At 47.4% G+C, this 26105-nt stretch overlaps 1 protein-coding gene across 1 annotated transcript in view; it reads right to left on the bottom strand.

Annotated features, from left to right (window-relative positions):
• Positions 1-26105, bottom strand: part of MELK (maternal embryonic leucine zipper kinase) — a 350951-nt gene that overhangs the window by 15444 nt on the left and 309402 nt on the right. Inside the window, exon 17 of the mRNA XM_086961674.1 lies at positions 14776-14879. Within this exon, the coding sequence (XP_086817800.1) occupies positions 14776-14879 (104 nt within the window). The remainder of the gene's footprint in view (positions 1-14775; positions 14880-26105) is intronic.

Below are 26105 nucleotides of genomic sequence, written 5' to 3'. Positions count from 1 at the left end.
AAGCGGGAACAGATGGCGCCAAGGCCAGGGAGGAGGAGGCTAAGGTGGCACAACCGATCAGGAAATCTCAACGGATCAGGAAGAACCGTAGGAGGACCGGCAGGCCTTCGGTGTTGCAGATGGAGACGGAGAGGCAGGCGGCCCTACAGGCAGTGGCGGACTTATCCAAAAATACCAGAAGCCAGTCCGGGAAGGGCACGGACTCGGAGGGCCCGGGCACGGGCTCAGAGACGGGACTTTCGGAATTTGGTGGAGCCCGTGGCCCCTTCGTGACGCCGCAGACTTCGGAGGAGATACTTGAGGCGTGTTAATCTGGACTAGTGGAGCGGACTCGCTGGTTGGACACCGGGGCGCTGGGCCCATGGCTGCGGAACACTGTTACTTGAGGTTTCGGGGCGCTATGATGTGGGGATTGTGGGGTGGGGTGTGCGGGAATGATTTGCTTTCACGAACCTTTCGCATCGAACCGCGCCCTACTGGCCCTTAAGGTCATCGCAGTGGAGACTGCGAATATTACTGCCTTTCTTTGAGGGGTGGTTGGGAGTGTTGGTTTGGATGGGGGTACTTCCAGTTGCGGGGGGGCCTGTCCTGGGGGGGTGGGAATTGAGAGCACTGGGTGTTGTTGTTGGAGGGGGGGTTTGGCTTCCTGTTTGGAGAGGGTGGGTGGGTTGGTCCGTGGTCACGCAGCGAGTAAGGTCAATGATCTTTATTGTTCGGTCTGGTTGTGCGAAGGGGAATGGCTAGTACCGGGGCATTGAAATGTGTGTCCTGGAATGTGCGGGGTATGCAGTCCATGACCCGCAGGCATAAAGTTCAGGCATACCTCAAGCGTAGGGGGGTTCACATAGCGTTCCTGCAAGAAACACATCTTAATAAGCAAGAAGGGATTGCGCTACAGAGGCGTTGGAGGGGGGCAGATGTTCAACACGACGTTCTCGGCCTTTGCAAGGGGGGCGCTGATTTGGATACGAGCGGGGGTTCCCTTCCAGGTTACTAAAACATTGGTGGACCCTGAGGGCAGATATGTGGCGGTGGAGGGGAGGCTAAGGGGCAGGGTAGTGTCTCTCTGCAGTGTGTACGCTCCCAACGTGGATTTGCCCGCATTTTTGTCCCTACTCTCGGGTAAACTGGCGGGTTATTTGGCGGGGCCGGTGCTCCTGGGGGGGGGATTTCAATTCGGTTGAGGATGTGGTTTTGGATAGGTCCCATCCCCCACTGCGCGCGTCCCCAGCGCATAGGGTGGCCAAGCGCAGGCTGGAGTGGCAGGAGAGTTGGGCCCTCACGGATGCATGGAGGGCGTTACACCCCACTACTAGGGACTACTCCTTTCACTCGCAATTGCATGATCTACATGTTAGGCTGGACGCGTTTCTGTGTTCCTCATGTGTACTTTCTGCGGTGGGAGGGGCGGAATATTTGGCCCGGACGATGTCGGACCACAACCCTTTGTTGTTGTCCCTGAACTGGATGGTGGCCGTTAACTGCGTACCAACATGGCGCCTGCAACCTGACACCCTGGATGACTTGTTGTTCAGGGAGGCCCTTGGAGAATGCATGGAGTGTTATTTTGAGAAGAACAGTGGCTCGGCCTCCACGAGGGCGGTGGAGTGGGATGCGTTTAAGGTGGTGGTGCGAGGGCACTGTATTGGACACGCGGCTGGGGCTCGCAAGACTTTGTTGGATGATTTGGATAAGGCTGAGACGCGGTTGAGGGATCTGGAGAAGGGCCGCCCGAATCACCCTGAGTTGCAGGAGGGGCTTAGTGGGGCCAGGGAGGGGCTGGCAGTGGAACTGGAACGGCTGCGCAGCTTTGATCATAAAGCGTACATGACGAGGGCGCATGCGGAGGGCGATAAGGCGGGGTCTATGCTGGCGTGGCTCGCTAACCCAGTTAGGAGGGGTATGCCGATCATGATGATCCAAGAGACGGGGGAGGAACCCTGCCATACTCAACCCGGGATACTGAATAAGTTTCGGGCGTATTATGAGGGTCTCTATGAGAGTGGTGAAACAGGGGGGATGGATGAGCTGTGCGAGTTCTTGGACGGCCTACAACTGCCGAGGGTGGAAGACTCGGAGGCGGAGGAGCTGGGTCGACCCATTACGCTCGGGGAGATAGGGTGCGCAGTGAAACAGATGGCTAGAAATAAGACCCCGGGTCTGGACGGACTCCCGATCGAGTTTTACAGTAAATATCTGGAGTACCTTGCTCCCCGGCTGCGAGAAGTCTATAATGAGGCACAATCAAGGGGTCGACTCCCGGGCTCCATGTGTGAAGCCATCATGATCCCGCTCTTAAAACCGGGCAGAGAGGGGGCGGCCTTATCCTCTTACCGTCCGTTGTCCATGCTGACAACGGACTACAAGATCCTGAGTAAAATTCTTGCCAACAGACTGCTGGTGCACATGACTGGCCTTGTTCATAAGGACCAGTGCGGTTTTATCCCGACGCGCAACACCGCCCACAATATCCGTAGGCTTACGAGACTGATGGGGGAAGACTGGCCAGGCGCCGTCTCTCCATTTGTTCTCTCTATTGACATAGAGAAGGCCTTCGACAGTCTTGAATGGGGGTACTTGTATGAGGTGATGCGGCGCTTCGGGCTGGGGGACGGATACATAAACTGGACCAAGGTCCTGTACACGGACGCGGTAGCAAGAGTCTGGGTGGGCGCTCTGATCTCGAGGCAATACCCTGTCCGGCGGGGCACTAGACAGGGGTGCTCCCTGTCTCCTCTACTGTTTGCCCTGGCGATGGAACCCTTCGCTGTGGAGGCCAGGTTGGGCCGCCACTATGCCAGATTATCGTATAGGGGCAAGCCACATTTAATTTCTTTGTATGCAGATGATCTGCTGATGTTTTTGGCTAACGCGGGCCCCGAGCTAGAGGGGGCAAGGCGGTTATTGGAGCGATTCGGCCGGTTATCAGGCCTGAGGGTCAACTGGCCTAAGTCTTGCTTATTCCCCCTGAGATCGGGAGAACCGTGCCCACTCACCGCGCAAGAACTCCGATGGGAACCGCGCTGTCTGCATTATCTGGGAGTCTATATCTATCACACCCCGGCAGATCTGCTGGAGGGTAACATCACCCGTTGTATTAACGCTCTGCGGGGGAGCATGGATTTCTGGTCTACACTGCCGCTATCCCTGGCTGGTAGGATCTCCCTGCTCAAGATGGTGGCCCTGCCCAGGTTGTTGTATTATTTTAGGACGCTCCCAGTGTGGGTCCCGAGTTCTATTTTTCGGCGCCTGAGGTCTCTGGTGATAGCGTTCATATGGGGTACGGGCAGGAGGCGCATAGCGCTGGATACTCTGCTACGCCCCAAGGATGAAGGAGGGTTGGCGGTGCCTGATTTTGAAGGGTATTATCTGGCTGCGCAGCTGCAGAATTTTACTCAGGAGGTCGCGAGAGTCTATAGAGGCCCTGAGGACGCGAGAGCTGAAGGTACCCCACGACACGTGCTGGCGTACATCACACTGCACCAGAGGCTCCTGGTGAGAGACCTGACGGTTGAGGAGCAGACGTTCCGACTCTGCTGGAACCGCGCACGTAAGCGAGCGGGTGTCCGCCTTATGTATGCTCCTGAAATCCCGTTGGGGATGGTCACGGCCCTTCCTCATGGAGGGGACTGGTCGCGCTTGCTGGGATGGGAGGAGGCGGGGATACACATGCTGGGCGACTTGTATGAGGATGGGGTACTGCTGCCGTTTCAGGAATTGCAGGAGCGGTTCGACCTACCGAGGGGCAACTACTTGTTGCACGCAGCGGTCACAGGTGCCATGCAGGCTCACTGGGGGGAAGGATTGCAGGAACCGGGCACCTCTATGGCATGCCAATACACGATGATGGCAGCGGGGACCTTTAAGGCCGTCACCTGCTTGTACTCCAGGATGCTGAGGGAGGCCCTACAGCCTCTGGCGGTTCTGAAGGCCAAATGGGAGCTGGACCTCCAATTGGAGATCCCTGATACGACCTGGGGCCAGCTGCTGAGGCGCGCACGGAAGAGCTCGAGAAACGCCAGGTTTCAGTTAATCCATTTCTACATCATTCACAGGGCGTACCTCACGCCGGGGAAAATACGACAATATTTTGGGGTGGAACACGCTGCTTGCCCCAGGTGCAATACAGTCGGGGCGGACCTGGGTCACATGTTGTGGGATTGCCCCTCTCTGGGTGACTACTGGTAGGAAATTGGGAGGGCCCTCAACAGTGCAACTGACAGGGACATCCAGTACACGAAAGCAGTGGGGGTCCTCCATTGGTTTCCATACACGCCTAGGAATAAGACTACCAGCAAATTTATAGACTTGGGGCTCATCCTGGCTAAGCGGGAGATAACGAGAAATTGGAAATCGAGAGTGGGGCCCACGTATAAAAGATGGTTTGGGGAATGCCTGCGGTGGGCGGCATGTGAGAGCACCTTGAGATACCAGATGGCCTGGAGAACGAATGATGAGAAGGCTCTGGAGAGGGCGACTGCGTGGGAAATGATGGTGCAGGCGCTCCGTGACACAGCTGATGAGGAGCAGGAGGGCGAGGAGGGGCTGGATATAGCTAACTCTGTCACCTTACCGGGGGAATTTGAATTTGAAAATATTTGTAGAGCGCTCTTATACCAGAATCGGTTTCATGGCGCTAGATGGCAGAAGACCAGTGGGTGCGGAGGAAAGGGTTATACAGCTACAGATCTGGAGAACAAGAAGGTTTTAAGATGTTTGCGAAATTCCAAGTAGGAAGATGACGACCTAAGAGTAAATGGAAGTGAGTTCCAGAAAGAAGGAGCCAGCACTGCAAATCTGGCCCCACCGGACTTCTGTTTTCTGAAACGAGGGACTGACAGAAGGGCCAAGTGAGTGGAACGGAGTTCTCGGGAGGGAAGGTAAGGGGAAATGGCTTCACACAGGAAAACGGGAGCGGTCCCTGATCTGGCCTGGTAGGTGATACATCCAAGCTTAAAAAGGGCCCTCTCCCTCACTGGGAGCCAATGGAGAGATTGCAACAGAGGGGTCGTATGATTGAACCTGGGGAGACCGTAGATCAGGCGAGCCGCCTGATTCTGAATCTGTTGAAGCCGGCGGAGCAGATAAGCCGGCGCACCATTATAGATGACGTTCCCATAGTCAAGGCGCGAAAGCACCATGGCCATGAGGATGAGCTTGAGTGCAGCAGTTGAGAAGAAGCGGGCAACCCTTCGAATAATCCGCAGAGAGAAAAAACAAGCAGATACAACTGCATTGATCTGCGTATGAAGGGTAAGCATGGGATTAATGAAAATACCCAAGGTTTTAATCTTGGAAACAGGAAGAGGGGAAGGACCAAGGGCAGAGGGCCAGAAGGAAGGAGACCAGGGACTGCAACCACCCCCCGTCAGGACCAATTCGGTCTTGTCCGGGTTCAGTTTGAGGTGGTTGCAGTTCATCCACCCTTGGATAAAAAGCATAACCTTCTGGAAATTAGAAGCCGAGGAAGGAGAAGAGGAGAGGTTGAAAACAAGTTGGAGGTCGTCGGCGTAGTTAAACACCGAGACCTCCATCTGCTGTAAAGTAAAAATGAGGGGTGAAATGTATAGATTGAAAAGCAAAGGGGACAGGGAAGAGCCTTGGGGGACTCCACAAGTCACCCTCCTAGGAGGAGCGGTGAAGTTGGCAAGATGGACCGCCTGTTCCCTGTCCGTCAAAAAGGAACGGAACCAAGCATAGGCCGAGCCCCCAATGCCCGCCGCCTCGACACGGGACAACAAGATGTCATGGTCCACCGTGTCGAACGCGGAGTTTGACCAGTGGCCCGGTGGCAGGGGGTCGTCCGGTCATACTTTGGAGAGTTCTTTGCTTCCCAGGCATCCCGCCCCGCTTATTACGAGCGCAGGCGCTGCATTTTCGGAAATATCGGAAATTGTTGTATTTTATTTGTAACTAACTCATTTTAAAATTATGCAGGTTCTTACCTCATTCTGCTTGCAGGGGTGAGTTGCTGACTGGGCCTGATTGCTTCTCGGGGGCTCCCAGCGGTAACGGGCGCCATTTTGGCTTGGGCAGTATACTCCAGCATAGCCCTGCCACTCCCCCGCAGCTCCGCCCCTATTTATACGGACACCATGAGGCAGCGCAGCGGACGAGCGCAGCGGGCGCGTCGTAGGCGCGCCGGAGTCGCGCCAGAGTTAAGCCCGTCTGCGGCCGGCTGGGGCCCGGGCCCGGTCGCCATGCCCTTTTTTTAACCACATACCCTTCTGCGCTTATACACTCCCTCTGGCATCCCCGTCCCCCTTCATCTCTAGTATTAGAACGCATTGCCTCTTTAGGTCTTAGCTGCCCTTGCCCTGCACCCCCACCCCCTAGTGCCTTAGCCCTACTGCCCTACCCTGACCCTTCCCTCCTTACCAAGTCGCCCTCCAGGCACGATGACGCCCTCCCCTGCGCCCTGGACAGCCCTAAGCTTCCTACTTCTGCGATCCTCCTTAACACCAGGTCTGCGGATGGGCACCAGCTCGAGCTTTTCCATCTGCTCGACTCACGCCAGCCTGACCTGTTATTCCTCACGGAAACATGGTTTAGGGACGACTCGCTTCCCAGCCTGCTGTCCATTCTGCCCCCTACTTACGCGACCATTAGGAAGGACCGCCCAGGAGGGAAGGCTGGGGGGGGTGTGGCCCTGATCACCCGCACGGACTTCCTCTTCCAAACTCTACCGTCTCCCGTGATCCCTGCGGTAGACTGCTTAGTAGTCCGTTCCACTTCCTTTGGGATCCCAATAACCTGTGTTCTTATATATCGCCCGCCCCAGTCTACCCCCGGTTTTCTACCCGCTCTAGAGGACCTTCTGGCCACCCTTGTGGTAAACAACTCTGCCATTCTTTTATTGGGAGACTTAAATTATTGGCCGAATGACCCAGCTGAAGATATGAGATCTAAGGAGTTCACGGCTCTGCTCACCAGCCTAAACTTCCTCCCTCAGCTGAGTTCGGCCACCCATATCAAAGGTCATCAACTTGACCAAATCTGGTCCCTTAACGTCCCTATGGGCCCTCCAATCATTTCCCCTTGTTGTTGGTCAGACCACTCCCTCATTTCCTTCACAGCCAACCTCGGACGACCACCTAAACCCCCTCTGCCCAAAAACATCTGGGCCAGAAAGTGGGATAAGGCGGCCCTCCCGGCGGTTTGCTCCTCCCTAGAGGCTACTAGCCCGGAGCTTAACGATTTATCTCCTTCCTCCCAGCTCTCAGCCATTAACAACTGGCTGCTAAAGGCGTGTAATTCCATCGTTCCCCTTAAGAGAGTGACTGTCAAACGTGCCCATGGGGCCAACCGATGGTTTACTCCCGCCCTCAGGGGGAAAAAACTTGCGACCCGCAGAGCGGAACGCGCCTGGCGGCGCACCTACTGCCCTCTCCTTAAGGCTAATTACTGCCTGTCCCTAAAAGATTACAAACGTGACATTTTAAAAGCCAAAACGGAGTATTTCTCTGGCAGAATCTTGGCAGCAGAAAACCAACCGAAAGAGATATTCAACCCCATTCATGAGTTGGCGGCCTCCGACAGGGCGGTCTCTAAAATTCCCCCGTCCCAAACACTCTGTAACTCCCTTAACTCTTTTTTCTTTGAGAAGATTGCCCTCATTAGGGCCAACATTCCTCCCCCACCCACGGTACCCTCTGCTATTTCCTCCCCTCACCCGTGACTCCTTGCTTCCTCTTCTAGCTCGGATCAAATCAGGCTCCCCTCGGGACATTGGTCCTGCTTTTGTCCTAAAAGAGCTCTTTTCTAACTGCTATTCTCCACCACTTACTTTCATCAATCATTCCCTCAACTCGGGCATTGTTCCCCTTGCCCACAAATCAGCAGTCATCATTCCTTTTTTGAAAAAGCCTGGCATCGATCCCTCTGCGCCCGCCAATTACCGCCAGATCTCTCTCCTCCCATACCTCGCAAAGGTCTCAGAGGCTCATATCACCAGGTCCCTGAGCTCCTTTGTGGAATCCACAGGCTGCCTGGCCGCCCGCCAAGCGGGCTTTCGCCCGCTACACTCTACCGAGGGGGACACACCTTAGCGAATGTATGTACTTCCTACACCACAACAGACGTTTTTACGGCAGTGATTTAGCATAGCGCGAACAGGGGGGGGGGGGGGGGGGGGGGGATGACGGGGGGGGAAAGGAAGCTGGAATTGGCGGGCTGTTGGGGATCGAAATTATGGGGCGGGGGAGGGGCGAAAATCACAAAAAGCAACCCAGCATTACTTTGGTAATACTAGTGTCAGACGATGTAAGGTATTACAAGGACTACTAATGAACGGAGGTCGAGCTGCGCCCAAGGACGGGGCGAACCTCCCGAACAGGAGTGCAAAGGACAATGCCAAGTCTTGTTTTCGGAGACCTTATACATTTGGTTATACTGTCTGTACAATTATATTGGTGATGCAATAAAAATGATGTTAAAAAAAAATTAGGCCTGGGTGGTAAATTCCGTTCAGCTGCAGGAATTTGGGTAATTTTGCGTTCCGCTGAGAACGCGGAATTGCCAAAAATTCCACGATCTGCAGCCTCGCAGAATTTTTTACTTGTTCGCGCTTTCAAAATGCGTGTTCGTAAGATATTTCTCCCCGCGCACGCAAACGGCGTTCGCGAACAGGAAAAAAGCACAGCGAATGGGCGTAACAAGCAATTCCGGGTGTTTGCAGAGCTTTTGAGTTCTCGCAGAGATTTTTTAACATTTTGCGGAGCTTTGCGTAGCACGTTTATGCAAATTCCGCCCACCCCTAGTTGAGATGACTCATTGAAAGGAGCACAGGAGTCTCCTGTGCTGGGAAGCAGAGGGAGGGAGACAGACAGCTAAACAAGAAACAAGCCTTCTTGCCAGGGAGCCTGTTGCCTGAAAGAAATGTAATGTGTGCTCTGTGAACCTGCGAATGCAAAGGCGACCTGGAAGCTGGTATTGCTTCTAATTTGATGGAGTTCACTTGAAGCTTCAGACTACAAAGATCTAGTCTCTTTGACAGGTATTGTAAGGGTGTTAGCAGCTGAACTGTGGTGTGTGTGCTTTTAGCAAACAGTTATATACACAAAAAAAAATTTGTATTAGGTGGAGTCTGCGCATTTCTGAAATCAATATTTTGGAAGTACATTTTAAATCTTAAAGCTATATTTTGTACCAGTCAATCTTACACTGTGTGCAATGCACGTTTACAATACTGCTGTACATATTCACAGTACTTTGTTACAGACTGGGACCTCATAATCCAAAAAATGCACAGGTCTCTATTCCACTGCGAGAATACAATTCTGTGGCTCTGTGTTTACATAAATACACGAGCAGTAATCAATTATCCAACAGAAGTTTCATAACGTAAAATGGTACATATCCCATGGAATAGTTTAACTTGATTATTTTTTTATTTTTTATTATTTATTTATGGTGGGCTTTATTTTATATGCAGTTACTTGAAGGCTAAAGACCAACAGAGTAGTTACAGAAATAGGTTTTTTAGCCACACATTTGACCATGTCCCGACACTAACTGACCCGGCCTGCCACTGCACTTTTGATCACAGTTCCCATGCATTTTTAGGTTTCACCTGCACAGTACTTGCGCTGTGCTTGTGAAATCTATTGTTCTTAATATATCTTGAAAGGGACTTCATTTTTTATTGGTCCCTATGCTTGTCAGTTTACTTCCTCTGTTTCTATTAGCTGTAGCCTGTTCTCACTTCAGTGTGTCTTTTTAGTTTCCCGTGGCCCAACTACTCATTCCTATCCGCGTTGATGGTTCGAACTTTTTTCTTTTGGTTAATGCTGCATACTGTTTACATTTTGTTATCTTTCCCTTTAAACATGTAATATCGCTAGATTTCAACAGGCAGTCACAATGACAGTTACCTTACAGTTAAAAAGGGCTTGATTTGAATGGTGCAGCTGGTACAGTGGTACAGGGTCCAAACGTTGTCAGAACTCCAAACACCAAATATTGCTATATTTAACTACTAAACGGGCAGACACAAGTGCAGTTAACTTGCAGGCACTAAGATCATGCTTTGAATGGTGCAGTTACACCAAAGCCCAAAGCCCTAGGAACCCCACCAAACATTGATTATTGCTATACAACTAAGCAGGCAGTCACAAGTTCAGTTATCTTGCAGACACTAGCATCTTTATTTAAATGGTGCAGCGGTACCGGGCCCAAATGTTTTAGAAATTTTTATCTCACGCTACAGCTGCACAGCGTTTTCTGTTTACGGATACTAATCATCTTCTGGCTGCACACATTTAAAATGTGCTGGGTTAACTCGGCTTTAGTGGATGGAACCTCCAACTCATTTTCACATTCTGTATCACTTTGTTCTGATAATAAAATAGAATTTTTTTCTGTCATGTGTTTGTCGCTAATACAATTTTTTTTTTCTTGTGTCATGTGTTTGTTGTTGGTGTATTATGTTGTTTTAACCCGACTAAAGTGATTGCAGTGCTTTACATGAGCATGCTATGTGGTGCTCTGAAGGGATGTTTTAACCTTTAATCGTTGGGACAGTTTCTGTATACTATTACAGCGTCGGACAACTGCAGTAGAGTTTTAGATTTTAAACACAGTCACATGCCTGCTCTAAAAGTATTACTCTAGTTTTGTGATTGAAGCCTGTTCCTTCTACTGGCCGGGAAGTGAGACTGCATAGCTTCAAGAGAAGTGAATTCGAAAATTCCAGCTGCTGGGCGTTGTCCCATGGCGTCAAAGCTAGTCTTTGCGAACATGCATGATTGGTGAGTGTGGGATTTGTGCGGCTATTCTTTTTTCAAAAGGTATCTATTATTTTAAAATACTTTTTTTCCCCTTTGTTGCGAGTTCTCCACCTTTGCAACAAGGATTTAGCTTAGCAAGCAGGTAGGTGGGTAAAACTGTTTTTCTTTAAGACTGGCCTGTACTGTGCAGATAGTATTTTTCTAGCACCAAAACATGTTATATCATTTACTGTATTTTCCTTTGGCCATATGAATAAGCAACGTGGTTATTCAGCGATACTTTGTAAACCGAAGCAGAATTTATTTCCCCAATAGTGAGAATTTTGCCGTTGATGTAAAAAGCATTCATATTTATTTACATACTTTTAACAAAGAACTACACATTCCTAAAACAGGCGAACACTGTCTAATTTAGCTCACTTTACTCCTGGCATTTTAGCTTAATTGCTAAAAATGATTTGAGCTGTCCAAAGTAATTAAACAGCCTCCTGTATTTTCGTTTTTCTATAATACAAAGAACACCAACCGCACCAACTGCACATTCTTAAAACAGGCAAAGTACAGTTATCTAGCAGGCACTAGGGTCAGGATCTCAATGGTGCAGCAGGTGCAGTGGCACCAGGACTTATTATAACAAATGCCTTGAAAAAAAATTCAGTATTGGTACAACATACAAACTTATAAGTATATAGCAAAATCATTGAAAATTTTATGGTGTACTATGTAAACCATAAGTAACAATGCCAATGCAAGTGCATATATTTACTATATGCTCATTATTGTTTCAATTTATGTTCATGTTTACATTTTTTGCAAGAATGAAAAAAAAGTGCAGTGCAAAATAAAAAAACTTTGTAAGGGAAATCTGTATTAATAAATAAAAAAATAAAAAAAGAACGTGCCCAACTCAATAAAACAATAATCTCACTTTGTGTGTTTCTTTAACTATTACACAACCGCTCAAATGCTCATATGAAAAATGTAAAGTTAATCTTCATTTGTTTATCTTAACAAGGACAATAATCAAACGCCACTTCTTTTTTATTTAGTTTTTATAATCTTGTTTTGGATTTGCGAAACAGCGCTTGCGCTGGAGTTCTCTGGGTTTTATCCACCCTTTACCTATTCACTCTATAGCTTCACCACTTTCAAGTCTACTTATCACGTACTGGTTATTTTTTTTAATCTTTGTCCTCCACCATTTACCTAATCTCCCCACTTTATAATACCACTTATAACAGCACAATATATTGCCTTTTTGAACATGTGATAACACTTTAACAGACTTTCCGTAACTTATATTGTACAACTACTCGGCAAGTTACATTTACAACAAAAAAGCTTATTATATTAATCACATAGGCAACACCTAATGCATTTACTAATGCCTTTTATTTTATACGAACAGCGACTGCTGCCCATAACGGAAGAATATTTCTAAAACACGATTGGGGGAAGCAGAATAATAGATGCACATCTATCACAAGAAGTGTGTATGTGTAGGCTTGCTTTTTGTTGAGAAGTCAAAACGCGGTAGGCAACGGAAAACAAGCCTACATCAGCACAAGCCTTGAACACACAATATCTTAGTTTTGGAGCAAGAAGAAATAGGTTTCTTAAATAGTGTTCCAGAATTTCCATGCAAAATGTGTTTGTTACTAACATTTTCAATAGGACCTGGAGAATGTGTATACTTTTCATAATGACAAATCCTTTGGATTTTGCGCAGCATTTGAGATTCTTTTTGTATCAATCTGTGCTGCAAAAAGCACAAAAGGGGCCCACACTACAACTAAATGGAGTGCATAATTTACTTTTTGCGTTTCATAATTTATTAAATGCTACTGCATAATGTGTTCCTTCATTGCCACATACTTTATGGTTTAAATCTTATTAGTTGACCATGGTCCGAGCAGGTAAAGCCAAGACTAAATTAAAACCATTTAATAGTAGCATTACAAATAATTGTAGCTCCAATTAATGAAAGGAAATGTTTACATCACCTTTGTGATGGTCTGCCACCCACTCCAAATCATGCATTCCGCCACCCCACTCCAAATCATGCATTAAAACCAATATGGACCCAAGCTTTTAGTCAATTACAAGAAATCGGCTTTTTCTGCATGTTCCTCACAGATCACCTTATCTGGACATTATTTTGTCTGTTGGCTTAAGAACTCTGGGCACTTTACCCCTGCTAACCAGTAGTTAAGTGCCTATGCTCCACTTTCAAAAATAGTTCAATTGGCTTATTACCAAGTGGTATATTTAACTTGCCTATAAGTACCTAGTTCATGGTGTAAAAAGTGCACCCAAGGTCCAGCAGTTACATGCCATTTGTGGAATGTAGGGGTTATTGTGCCATTCTCTGGTGTCAAAAGGCAAACATGGCTTCGGCCCCAATTTGAAGCCTGACTGCTGCACTGCAACCTGTTAACATCCTTTGACAGGTACAAGCCTCCCTTTTAAATATTACCAAGTGACTCCTAAAGCCCACAAGGTACGGTGCATGGCGTTTAAAGTGGGACGTGTAGAAAATTAATATTACTATATCCCTATAGTGAAAAGGCCCAAAAAACTATTTATACTGAAGCAGACCTAACTGTCTGATGCAGAAAACAAGAGTACAAATTCAAATACCAATACTGTATCTCTGGAATGGAACCAGCTAGAAAAATAATGAAAACACTATTTAATAGTTAACATTCCAATTCAATGGTGTAATAATTTTTAATATCACGGAAAAGTAACTTTTAGAAGGTTTTCCTTTACCTGCTTGTACTGTCAGAAGTCTAATTGCAATAAGCCTTTGCCAGCATCCTTTGTAACACTACAGTGTCAAATTATGCTCAACGGGTCTGTTGAGCAACATGTAACACTTGGGGTATACTTGAAAGGGAGAGAACAGGATGCCAAGACAATTCTTGTGAATAACCCTGTCTGGTTGCTGAAGTACCCTGCTTTTGTCCTACCATAATTCTGTCTCTAGGTTTGTGAGTACCGTGCCTGCCTCAAACTGGATTTTAGTGTTCGATTTGGGATGGCACTAGGATTACTACAGTAAGTGAGGCTTTAAAAACTTTGCAATCTGGAATTCGCCCAGCATTACAATTTTGGGCATGGTTGCAAACAGGAACTACTTCCAAAGTAGGGCCTGGGAACTTTTAACCCATTGGTCAGGGCATGAACATATTAATTCCCACCCACTTGCTTGTGGAAGGCATACATGGAGCACCTCCAGGGACCCATTACGGGACCTGCAGAAGAACAGAAGGTGACTGGACCTGCCGTCTGTGACCCGAGATGAGCAGCTAAGGTCTATATCTGTTCCTCCTTGTACTCAGGACGAAGACTTGAACTCACAGGTCAGTTGGCCAACCTCTTGTGTGGCTTACAAGGACATCACTAGCTGCAAGAGACCTTTTCCTGGAAGTACTCAGCTGACCAGGGATCTCTAGACCTGGACTTCGCTGGTGGGATCGGCTTGACACCTTGTGAGTTTTTAACTGCCTCCCCTGAGGTTCTGCATGCCTTAGAAGTGTATGTCTTTGGTTGGTTGGGACTTCAAGACTAAGGGACTAATTTAGATCTTGGCAGACCGGTTACTCAGTCACAACAGTGAAGTATATCTAATCTGTTCAAATATGTAGACTATCATTGGAGCGGTTTGGTGCCATTTTCCCTAAAATCTTTAAAAATGAAACTCTGTGGTTCAGCTTTTTTGATTTTTTTCATTTTGGCGACATCTTGTTTATTACATGTGTCTATTTTTCTAATTTGATTTGAGATTTTTATTGTTTTCCATTTTGACTTTATTACTGGTTTGATACTGCATTAATACTTTACACTTTGTCCTAAGTTAAGCCAGTCTGCTCTGTGCAATAGCTATCAGGGTGTTTAGCTCAGCTTAATTTAGTGCCTTTGTGCGTTCATCCTGACAAGGGTTGTGATGCTTCCATGAGGTAGGGGCAGTCACCCACCCAAATAATCAGTCCATTAGGACTACTGAGAAAAAAAATTAAAAAGCTATCTGGTGTTTCATACTTACCCCTTTTGCACATAATCCACTTGTTTCTCTGGAAGGATCTTTGTTATTTCATTGAGCAAATGGTCAGGATTTAACAGCTTGGTTGTGGTCACATTGTACTGAGCCTGTAAAGTAAATTGACAAAGTCTTCAACGTAGGTCACAACAAAATTAGGAACAATGAAGGTGGTGAAAAATTAAGGACAAATATACAGTGAAGAGAGTGAGGATGTTGCTCCCTATAACTCAAAGTAATTCAAGGCAGGTCAGCTGATGACAAAAGACAGACAGACACACATATAATGCCAAGGTAAAGTTGAAATTAGTATTTTAACAGGTAAAGCTATAGTGACAATCCCTCACTCAAAACATATACCAGTACATGAGAACATAGCCTCTACTGAGGAGCCACATAGCTTTGCATAAGGATTGTGTTTGTTTTTGAAAGAGTAATTACATTTTTGTTGTTTCTCTGTGCAGTTGTCGGTTTTTATATGTGGAATGAAAAAGTTACTTTTCGTTTGGTACCAATATCTCTAGCGGATAAACACCACTCATGGTCACTTAACGCCCTCACATCTAATAAGCACACTGCTACCGAACTACACAGCTCCATGCAAATAGAAGCACCAATAGGGAAGAGTACAGCTAAGACATGCTGAGAAAATTGCCTTCGGCAAATTATATCAAATAAACATCGGATACACTGTTGTGCCCAAATGGGGACCCTCACCCCCAATGGCCAACTGCCCCTAATACAGACAATGTCATCTGCATACTGCAGGATAGGGAGTCCTGATGTTCCCAACCTAGGTGCAATTAGGTTGGCGCCTTCTAGAGCTTTACCAAGATCAGCTGTGTTAAGGTTAAAGAGGAGAGGCACCACTACACCCCCTTTTGAGGCCGCTGTTAATTGGAACTTTAGTGGTGGATGTAAAGTGGCCCATTTTTATATGAACTAAAGTCCCCTGATATTGGGAAATTGCCTGAAAAAGTAGGGATGAGGTCCCTCATACCAACAGTTTTTTCCAATAGCGTCGCTTGATCCACCCTGTCAAAGTCTGCGCTGTCATCAATGAAACAGCAGAACACAAGGAGCTGTTTTCTCCCAGTCGCATGATTTGCCAACTAAGCAAGTGCTGTGATGTTATGTTATCAGCAATGGAAGCGGCAGCCCGAATCCGGATTAAAAAAAGGGGAGAATGGTGTTCTTTTTAGTGTATTCGGAAGGGGATGAAATCGCACCAGGAGTCAGGAGGTAGGTTAAAATCTGATTTGATTTTATAAAGCGCTCAATTACCATAGGCTTCTTGGCGCTGCTCCTGTATGGTGGGATACCAAAAGATACAATAGCTGCATCAGACTCTGAAAAGGTAGGTTTTTAATGCCTTCCTAAAGGACCATAAGTTGTGATTATTTTAATGTGATAGGAAGCGAGTTTCATAGTTTAGCTGTTCCTGCGACTAGTCCGGGAAAAACAAGGCAGGACAAGACTTCACTAAAGCCCCATCACAGAACATGACAACCCCCATAAGGAACAGGGGCAGGGTCCCCGCCAAAAGACCAACCTAAAGATAGCAAAGGGGCCAGAACCCCTAGAAATGAACCCACAGGAAGCCAATGCATAAGACCAAGCCAAAGGGCCTCGCAGAACGGGGAGGAAGGGCAGGCTGTGAAGGAATCTGCGGCTAGGATCGACTCTACCAGATACATAGTTAACAAAGGTAAGTAACATGTACATCTGATAGAGACTACTAGCCGAAGATTCCTGAACGTAGAATAGATAACCTAGCCAAACCCAAGGGGAAGTAGGGTCCACGATAGGACCCCATCACCAATTCTCCAGCATCCGCAATAAAATTTAAAATATTATCAACTCCAACTGGTCGCTCCTTAATGACAATGAACCTACTAAACTGGAACGCCCCATTTTTGCATTTAACCGGAACGAAAATTTGAGGAACAACTTGGTTCACACAACGTGAACCAGGTACCAGTAGACAATTCAACCTAGAAGGTGGGCAAGTCACAGGCAACTACAAATGTGGGTTCCTGTAGTTGCTGTGACCAGTGCATTGTAGGAAAAAGTTTTTTATTTAATAAACAAACCATTATGCCTAAACATCTAAACAACTGTAGGAGTAAAAATGTATTTACTTCTTGTTCTGCCCATGCAGTCTAGGTTATGTCGGTGAAACGGGCCGTGAGTTTAGGACCCGCCTGACTGAACACAAATCGGCAATTAGAAATAAAAAGCCTAATGCCCCTCTTGTAGATCACTTCAACTCTTTGAACTATTCAGATGATGCTATGAAATGGTTTATTTTGGAAAGAATTATAGGCAGCAAACGCGGGGAACATGATCACTAAGCGGAAATTCAGAGAACAATGGTTCATATCGGTCCTCAATACCGCTAGAATAGGCCTCAATACGAAAGAAGAATGGTTAAGTTTGATTAATTGAATGAGCCATGTCCTGTTCAGTTTATCACATATGGTGTCCAAATTATCATATGGGTCAGTTGTCCGCCCAACTCATTCTTTGGTTCTGTGCACTCTATGTTTACTTTTCCTAGTTGGTTGTTATATAACTGCTTGATAGTTTTTCTACATCAATTTATAATAAATATGAGGTGGATTGATTGATTTCTTTTCACTAGCACTATCTGCAAATAACAATAATACATATAACAAGCATCCAGACATCCCTATTTTTTAATAATACTCGTGATTATTCGGTTATCCAACTTCACGATATAGTGAGGTTGCTGCAAAGGTGATCACTACCTTGTGACTAAACCTCACGACAGAGTGAGGCCACTGCACAAGAATATGGCGCTGTGCCAATCTTGAGCCATTGATCGATGAATGAACACTATTCAAACACACGGTCCCCGCATATCCACAGGAGCTTTGTTCTTAGACACTTTACGGTAATTTTATGTTTACATCACCGCTTGGGCGCGCTGCATGCAGTCATCTGCTACGTGCTACACGCGACGGTTTTTGCCCAGTTGCGAGTAATCTACCAGAGTTCAGTACGTATACAAGGGCAATTCGCACACAGGAGTTCGTTTCAAATGAAACCGAGTCCAGACTGGCTGCTGCACGACAAGTTAAGCACATTATCAGGTATGTCGAATAGACAGGAAGACGAGCTCTATGAGAACCTTTATACCATTTAGGAGGGTTCTAATTTATCGCCTTTTTTTATGTGTAGGTTCACCGTAACTGGGGACTGCTTTGTGCTTATGAACGGCGCAGCTCATCCAAAATACATAGATTATTTAAGTTGGGCTTTCTGGACAAATATAGGACATCCCGTGGTACCAGAGACATTCGATTGGATTAAATCATCGATATAAGGTACTCATTACGATTTCTGTAACCACTGCCAGCTTGTAGCATAGAAAAAGGATGTGCATACAATTTAAATCATACCCTTTTTCTCTTTAGAACCCAAATCTTGTTCCCAGATTGGGCTTATGAACAAATTTTAAAATGTGGGCACACTGGATTAATGAATGTAGTCTGTGTCATTCGATTGCGGCAAATCAACATTAATATAAGGTACATATCATCCTTTTAATCATCATCAGCTTGTGAAATAGAACTAGTATGTTTGAGAATTGAAGATAAAATCCCCTTTTTTTTCTTAGGACCTAAGACTTGGTTTTAAATCTATTATACCTACGATCTTGAAAAACATATATAAAAAAGAGCGACTCTACACAGGAGCTTCATCCCCTGAAGCCAGTTGGTTTGAGGAACGCACAGTCTGAATATTGAATATGCTACTTACCAGTATGCATCTGTTCTTGGCATGTAGGGCTGCTAACATTCATATCTTAGCATTAGATCGCCGCCTAGTGTTGGGTCCGGATGATCGCACATTGTTGTCCTGGAAGAGTCTTCGAAGTATCCTGAGATAGGTGGCTCCTCCCCTGGACTACAGTGCGCATGGGCATCGGCTCCATCCCCAGATTGTTTTTCGCCATTGTGGCAGAGGATGGAGTGAAAAGTGTAAAGGATGTCCATGCTAATGATTGAATACAATAGTATATCTGCAGCTGCGACAGGCACCGGGGAGGAGGGTGGGCGATATGAATGTTAGCAGCCCTACATGCCAAGAACAGATGCATACTGGTAAGTAGCATATTCAGTTCGAGGCATGTGGGCTGCTAAATTCATATCTTAGCATAGAATACATAGCAGTCCCTCCATCAGCGGCGGTTGCCCGTGCCAGCTGCAGAAACCTGAAAAAGTGTCTTGAGAACAGCCTGTCCTACAGCCGCTTGCTGTTTGGAATGTACATCAACACAGTAGTGTTTTGTAAAGGTATGTGGTGTAATCCACGTGGCTGCTCTGCAAATGTCCTCTAGAGGAATGTTTCCTAGGAAAGCCATGGATGCCCCCAATTTGCGTGTGGAGTGCGCCTTTGGGGGTATTGTTAAAGTGCGCTTGGCTTTTTGATAACAGATTTGAATGCACTTAACACTCCATCTGGCTATTCCTGCTTTGGAAATCGGGTTGCCTTTGTGTTGTGGTGAGAAGGCAACAAAAAGTTGTTTTGTTTTCCTAAAGTGTTGTGTCCTGTCCATGTAGTACATCAATGCCCTCCGTACGTCTAACGTATGGAGCATTCTTTCCGCCACTGTTTGTGGGTTCTGGAAGAATGCCGGCAAGTCGATAGTTTGGTTGAGATGAAAATGTGACACCACCTTTGGAAGGAATTTGGGGTTAGTACATAGCACTACCCTATTTGGATGAATCTGAATGAATGGCTCTTGGATTGTGAGCGCCTGTAGCTCACTAACACGCCTCAGTGACGTAATAGCAATTAGGAAAGCTACTTTCCACGTTAGGAATTGTAGATCACACGAGTGCAGTGGCTCAAATGGTGGTCCCATCAGTCTGGTGAGGACCACATTGAGGTTCCACACCGGAGCTGGCGGTGTTCTTGGGGGAATGACTCGTTTCAGACCTTCAAGAAACGCTTTAATGGCAGGCACCCTGAAGACCGAGAGATGCTGCCTGTTTTGAAGGTAAGCTGCTATGGCGGATAGATGTATCCGAATAGAAGTGAACGCTAGTTTGCACTTATAAAGGTGTAACAGATAGCAAATGATGTTAGGGATAGATGTATCTAGCGGGTTTATGTCATTGTCTGCACAGTAAATGACAAAACGCTTCCATTTTGCGGCATAGCATGCTCTGGTTGACGGCTTCCTCGCCTCCTTGATGATGTTCATGCATTCAGGAGGTAGGTTGAGGTATCCAAACTCTAAGACTTCAGGAGCCAGATCGCTAGGTTGAGCTGGTGCGGATCTGGATGCTGAATTTCTCCATGGTTCTGCGTCAAAAGTTTGGGCGTGAGGCGCAGTCTTTGATGCGGTACCACTGAGAGTTCGAGGAACGTGGTGTACCAGGCCTGGCGCGCCCACGTTGGAGCAACTAGGATGAGTGTCATCGAGTGTTGCCTTAGTTTTCTCGCCACCAGCGGTATCAGAGGTGTCGGGGGAAAAGCGTACGCAAATTTGCCTGACCAGTTCATCCATATCGCATTGCCCTGTGATTGCGGGTGTGGGAACCTGGCGGCGAAGCTTTGGCATTTTGCGTTCTCCCTTGTGGCGAACAGGTCTATCTCTGGACGACCCCACCTTTGGAAGTACGGCTGGAGTACTGATGGATGTATCTCCCACTCGTGCATTTGATGGCTGTATCTGCTGAGCAGATCCGCCATCTGATTGTCCTTCCCTGGGAGGTGTTCTGCCATGAGGAAGATGTTCCTCTGAATGGCCCACTTCCACATGCTCTGAGCCAGGTGAGACAGCTGCGGTGAGTGGGTGCCCCCCTGCTTTTGGATGTAGTACATCGCGGTCATGTTGTCCGTCCGGACTAACACCACTTTGTTGCACAGATGTACAATGAAGGACTTGAGCGCCATGAAGATCGCCATCAGTTCTAGATAGTTGATGTGCATCTTCTGTTGCTGCGTAGTCCATAGTCCCTGCACCGTGTAAGTGAGCAGATGAGCTCCCCATCCCTGGAGAGATGAGTCCGTTGTCAGGATAACCTGTGGCACTGGCTCCTGGAGCAGTCGGCCCTTGCAAATGTTGTGTGGAGTCCACCAATGCAGAGAGTTGTATGCCCGACTGGTAACCAACACTAGGTCTGTTAATTGTCCCTGAGCCTGTGTCCACTGATTTGCTAAGCACTCCTGGAGCGGGCGCATATGCAACCGTGCGTGAGGGACTATGAAGATGCAGGAGGCCATCATGCCTATCAACTGCATGAACACTCTTGCTGGAAGTGAGTGTCCCGGTCTGAACTTTTGGATTAGAGACTGCATGCTGTCTATCCTGACCTGGTTTGGTTGCGCCTTGGCTGTCAGGGTATTGATTGTCGCACCCAAAAACTGCCGGACATGTGCCGGCTGAAGGTGTGATTTTGGGTAATTCAACGAGAAACCCAGGTCGTGAAGGAGGTGAATGGTAGTCGACATGTCCGCGGCGCACTGTTGTTCCGACCTAGCTTGAACGAGCCAGTCGTCGAGGTAGGGGTAGACATGGATGTTCTGCCTCCTGAGGTGCGCTGCTACTGTCGCCAGGCACTTGGTAAACACCCTTGGGGCTGTGGTGACTCCGAAGGGTAGGACTTTGAACTGATAATGCGTGCCTTGGATAGTGAACCTGAGGTACTTTCTGTGGGACGGGTGTAGTGGAATGTGGAAATAAGCGTCCTTGAGGTCTAAGGTTGCTAAGAAGTCTCCTTTGTTTAACATGGGAAGAATCTGTTGCAGTGTAAGCATATGGAAATGCTCTGACAGTATATACAGATTGAGGGGACGGAGATCCAGAATTGGTCTGAGAGATCCGTCCTTCTTTGGAATGAGGAAGTACAGGGAATATACCCCTGTGCCTTCCTCCCCCACTGGCACGAGCTCGATTGCTCCTTTTTGCAGCATCACCACCACTTCCTGCTGCAATAAGTGCAAGTGCTCTGCGGACATAGGTCTTTGCCTTGGTGGAATGTTGGGTGGAGTGGATTTTAACTCTAGACAATAACCGTACTGGATAAGTTGTCGCACCCACCTGTCTGTGGTGATGTTGATCCAGACGGGCAGGAACTGCTGTAGTCTCCCCCCGACAGGTGTCAAGTGGTCGGGGGGCAGTGACAGAGAGTCACTGATTGCTTGGGGCAGAGGAGCGTGAATTGTTGGTCCCTCTGCCGCGTCCTTTGTTGCTGTTTCCCCTGTAGCCCCTCTTGTTCTGTTTGGGGTACGAGGATTGTGCTCCACCTCTAGGGAACTGTGACTGCTGACCCATCTGTCCTCTGGTGACTCCACGGGCACCTGAGCGACGAAAACTATTGCCACGAAACTGCTGTGATTGTAGGGCCCCCATAGATTTAGCAGTTTTAATTTTTTCTAGGGTGGTGTCAACATCTGGACCAAACAGTCTATCAGGATTGACTGGTTGATTAAGTATGGTTGTTTGAATGTCAGGTTTAAACCCCGATATGCGGAGCCACGCCTGTCGTCTCAGCATGACACTAGTGTTAATGGCCCTAGCGGCTGTGTCCGCGGCATCAAGTGCACACTTTATGGCCGCGTTGGAGATCAGTTGTCCTTCCTGTATAACCATTTTGGTGCCCTCTTGAAACTGCGGAGGCAGGTGTTGCACAATTTGCTCTAGTGTGTCGTAATGTGACCTATCATAGCGTGCCAGTAGTGCCTGTGTATTTGCAATACGCCAGAAATTGGCAGCTTGCGCAGCCACTCTTTTGCCTCCTGCCTCTAGCACTTTGGACTCCTTATCCGGGGGAGGAGCCTCACCCGTTGTCTGGGAGTTGGCCCTTTTACGGGCATTTGCGACCACAAGGGAGTCAAGCGGCAACTGTCCCCGAATGTATGCAGGGTCTGCAGGCGCTGGTCTGTACTTTTTTTCAATACGTGGATTGACCACCCTCGCCCTGGTAGGCTCTTTAAAGATGTCCGCAGCATGCTTGAGGACCCCTTTGAGCATAGGCAGTGTCTTTACAGTTCTTTCCGAAACTGAAAAAGTGTCGAATAGAAAGTCTTCTTCAACTGGGTCAGCATGCATGTCCACATCATGATTAGCAGCTGCCCTCTCAATGAGTGCATGGAAACCTGCAGAATCCTCTGTTGGGGATGCACGTGTACCGAAAGCCTGTGGGTCTTGTCCCACATTTTGGTTGCCTTGGTCCCCAATGTCATCATATGAATCCGGCTGTGCACCTGGTTCATTGACCGGGAAAGTGTATTGGTCATCTTCATCATAGCCCTCACTTTCAGAGTGGTCTGGAGACGGTGTTGGGCTCCTTCTTGGAGGGGGCTGGATAGGTTCCATGAGGCCTGAGGCATCCTGTGGAAACTTTTTCTTCTTCAGGGGGATGACATAGGATTCCACCGGCTGTGAAGTGATCTTCCTTTTGTAAAGGGTTAATTTGCCCGTTTCTGCGTCTATAAAGCACTCCGACTCCTCTTCTGAGTCGAGAACTTGACCTGAAAGTGCCCCTGCCGTAGAAGATTCCGACTTCTTTGGCGTCGATTTTGATGAAAAGGCCTTCGGCGCCACTTTTGGCGGCAGAAGGAAGAGGAGTTTACTTGCAGGCTTGACCGGGACGTCTGTCGCCTTCTGCGGCGATGGCGCCGGCGCCGACGAAGCAGAGGCCTTCTCCCTAATTCGTTGTAGTGAAGAGGCAATGAGAGATGCGTCGGTGACAGTGGCCTTTGGCACCGACGAGGTGGCCTTGCCTTCGGATCCGACGTTCTGTTGGTCTTTTGGAGGGTTGGACGATGATGCCACGTCCGCCGACCCCGAGTCCTTGGACCGATGCGCAGATGTCCCAGTCGGAGCCGGAGCTGTGGTGCTGGCTTTGGCGGGCTTTGCCGGCGCCGCCGCGCTTGTCTTGTGCGTGCCACCCTTTTTAGAGGATCTCTCCTCCGGCGCCGATTTCGACCCTGTGGAATCGCCAGATTTCTTCGACTTCTGTGGACCGGAGGTCGACGGAGTCGATGAGGCTGCAGGCTTATTCGTTTTTGTTGTTACGATCGCCATCTTAGGGACGCCTGAGTCCTTAAGTTTCGGTTTCGGGTCGGCCATTTTAGGTGTAGTCGATACCGTTGCTTTCAGTTTCGGTTTCGATACCCTCTGCGCAGCAAGTATGTCCGTGGCCGGGCCTGAAGGCGGGGCCGTGGCTTGCGCTACGGGGTCTTGGGTAAGGCCGACAGGCGATCCCGTGACCCGCTCTTTATGTCCGTAAACTTCGGGGCATAGCTCGTCCTCTGAGCTATCTTCCGCGGCCCCATAAACCTCTTCGTCGTCCCCTACCTCGTCGACGTATTCAAGGCCTTGACCCACGACTCCGTCGTCGTCCTCCGGATCTGCCTCGACCTCCGTCTCAGGCGGGGAGATTTGAAGATGATGGCTCTGGTCCTCCTCTTCTTGGTCGTCGAAGATGTTTTCTGGATCCGGGGCCGCTTGTTTGGCCACAAGGCGCACCGCGCGCCGAATCGTGAGAGTCTTTTTTGACCTGAAACTCGCACAGGCCCTGCAGTTTCCTTCGTTATGGTCTGGCGAAAGGCATTTGTTACAGACCGGGTGCACGTCTATATGTGGGTATTTGGACCCACAGAGCGGACAGAGTTTAAACGGACTCCGCTCCATGTTGGAAACTCGGTGTCGAGTCGCGATGAGAAGGCCTCGATGTCCGAAGAGTGGAAATACTCCGCTGATTCCGGCTCCGAGAGACGGAAGAACTCGAGACTGCACGCAAACAATACCGACGTAAAGAACACAAAGCCTTTTGGCCGTTTAAAGTTATATTTTCTCGGTTCCGACAGAGAGACGTCGAGACCGCATCCGAACCCAATGGCGGAAAAAAACAATCTGGGGATGGAGCCGATGCCCATGCGCACTGTAGTCCAGGGGAGGAGTCACCTATCTCAGGATACTTCGAAGACTCTTCCAGGACAACAATGTGCGATCATCCGGACCCAACACTAGGCGGCGATCTAATGCTAAGATATGAATTTAGCAGCCCACATGCCTCGAACATATGTATATTATTGGGTGAGAGTTCTTTACAACCTCTATACTTATATTATAAATGATGTCACCAATATTTTGTACTTGTGGTCGGCATCTCTGAGCCGGATATAGACAGACAAGTGGGAACCAGTAATATACTCTGGTCAAATTACCTTGATTTTATAAGGTATTTTATATAATATTTTCTTTCCCAGTGTTATGAATATATATTTGGGTGACAGAGTCCACATAGTCATAATAATCTATGATATTCTCCTATGGAATCTTGGTTATAAAGATTCAATTTGGTTGAGAGTTGGGTGGTCCCATGTAGAGATCACAGGAATATGAGGAATGTATGTCTGAGTGAGCGCTGTCGAAGGTTGGAATCTGTCACGTGCATTCTGTGCATTGATCCGCATTATTTAATGAGGACAATTTGTGGTTTTTAATTTAACATTTAGCTTATAGTAAAACACGAGTTCAGATACCCAAGATAGGGAACATGTTCTTATAAATTTTAACAGATAATTTGTTACAATATTCCTTTTTTTAAAATACAGGAACTTGTTATATGCATTTGGGCATCAATTAGGATTATTTTATGAGGACAAATTGTGGTTTTCATAGACAATCAGTTTAGAGTTCAGCAACAGTTCTATGTCCTAGAGGAATTTGTTGAAGTAGACTATAACTGAAAATCTGCTTTAAATGTTTTTTAGAACACTTTATATGACAAGAATGTGATAAAATTCTGATGTTTTTGTCTATTGTTTTCATGTTGATAATACTTGAATAAGAGACAACGTATAGTTTCCCACCATCAGTTATTTTTTGCTAGATTTTAATTAATATATTTTCTGCTATGTTTAGTTCAGGAGTGCTCTGATCTCCGACACTGGAGTGAATGAAGGGTGTTTTAATTGGTGTATTACCACTGCGAAAAGTTTTTATTTCCCAAGGAACCTCTCCTTTGTTGATTGCAATCAGTACCCAGTCCCTTGGTTGGTGGGTCACTCCCTCGCTCTTTTTTGCCCCATTCCTTGATGGAATGGCTCCCGGGTTGTTCACTGGGCCCTACCTGGGGCCAAATATTGGATACAGAAAGATTGTTTTGAACTTAACTCACGATTTGAGAGGTTTGTGCCATTTAACGTTAGACTACGTAAAACTTTTTTAAGCTAATGGGCTTTTCTTAAGAGGTTTTCTAAGTCTTTGCTCTCCGAGAGAGTAGCTGGGTGGTCTGGGTTGGAGATAAATCTACCTGCTTGTTTTCACCTTCAGCTAGCAGAGTGAT

This window comes from Lissotriton vulgaris, chromosome 3_1, assembly GCF_964263255.1.
Source record: "Lissotriton vulgaris chromosome 3_1, aLisVul1.2, whole genome shotgun sequence".
NCBI lineage: Eukaryota > Metazoa > Chordata > Amphibia > Caudata > Salamandridae > Lissotriton > Lissotriton vulgaris.
Note: the sequence above shows the minus strand (reverse complement) of the source record. Positions and strands in the feature narration are given on the sequence as shown.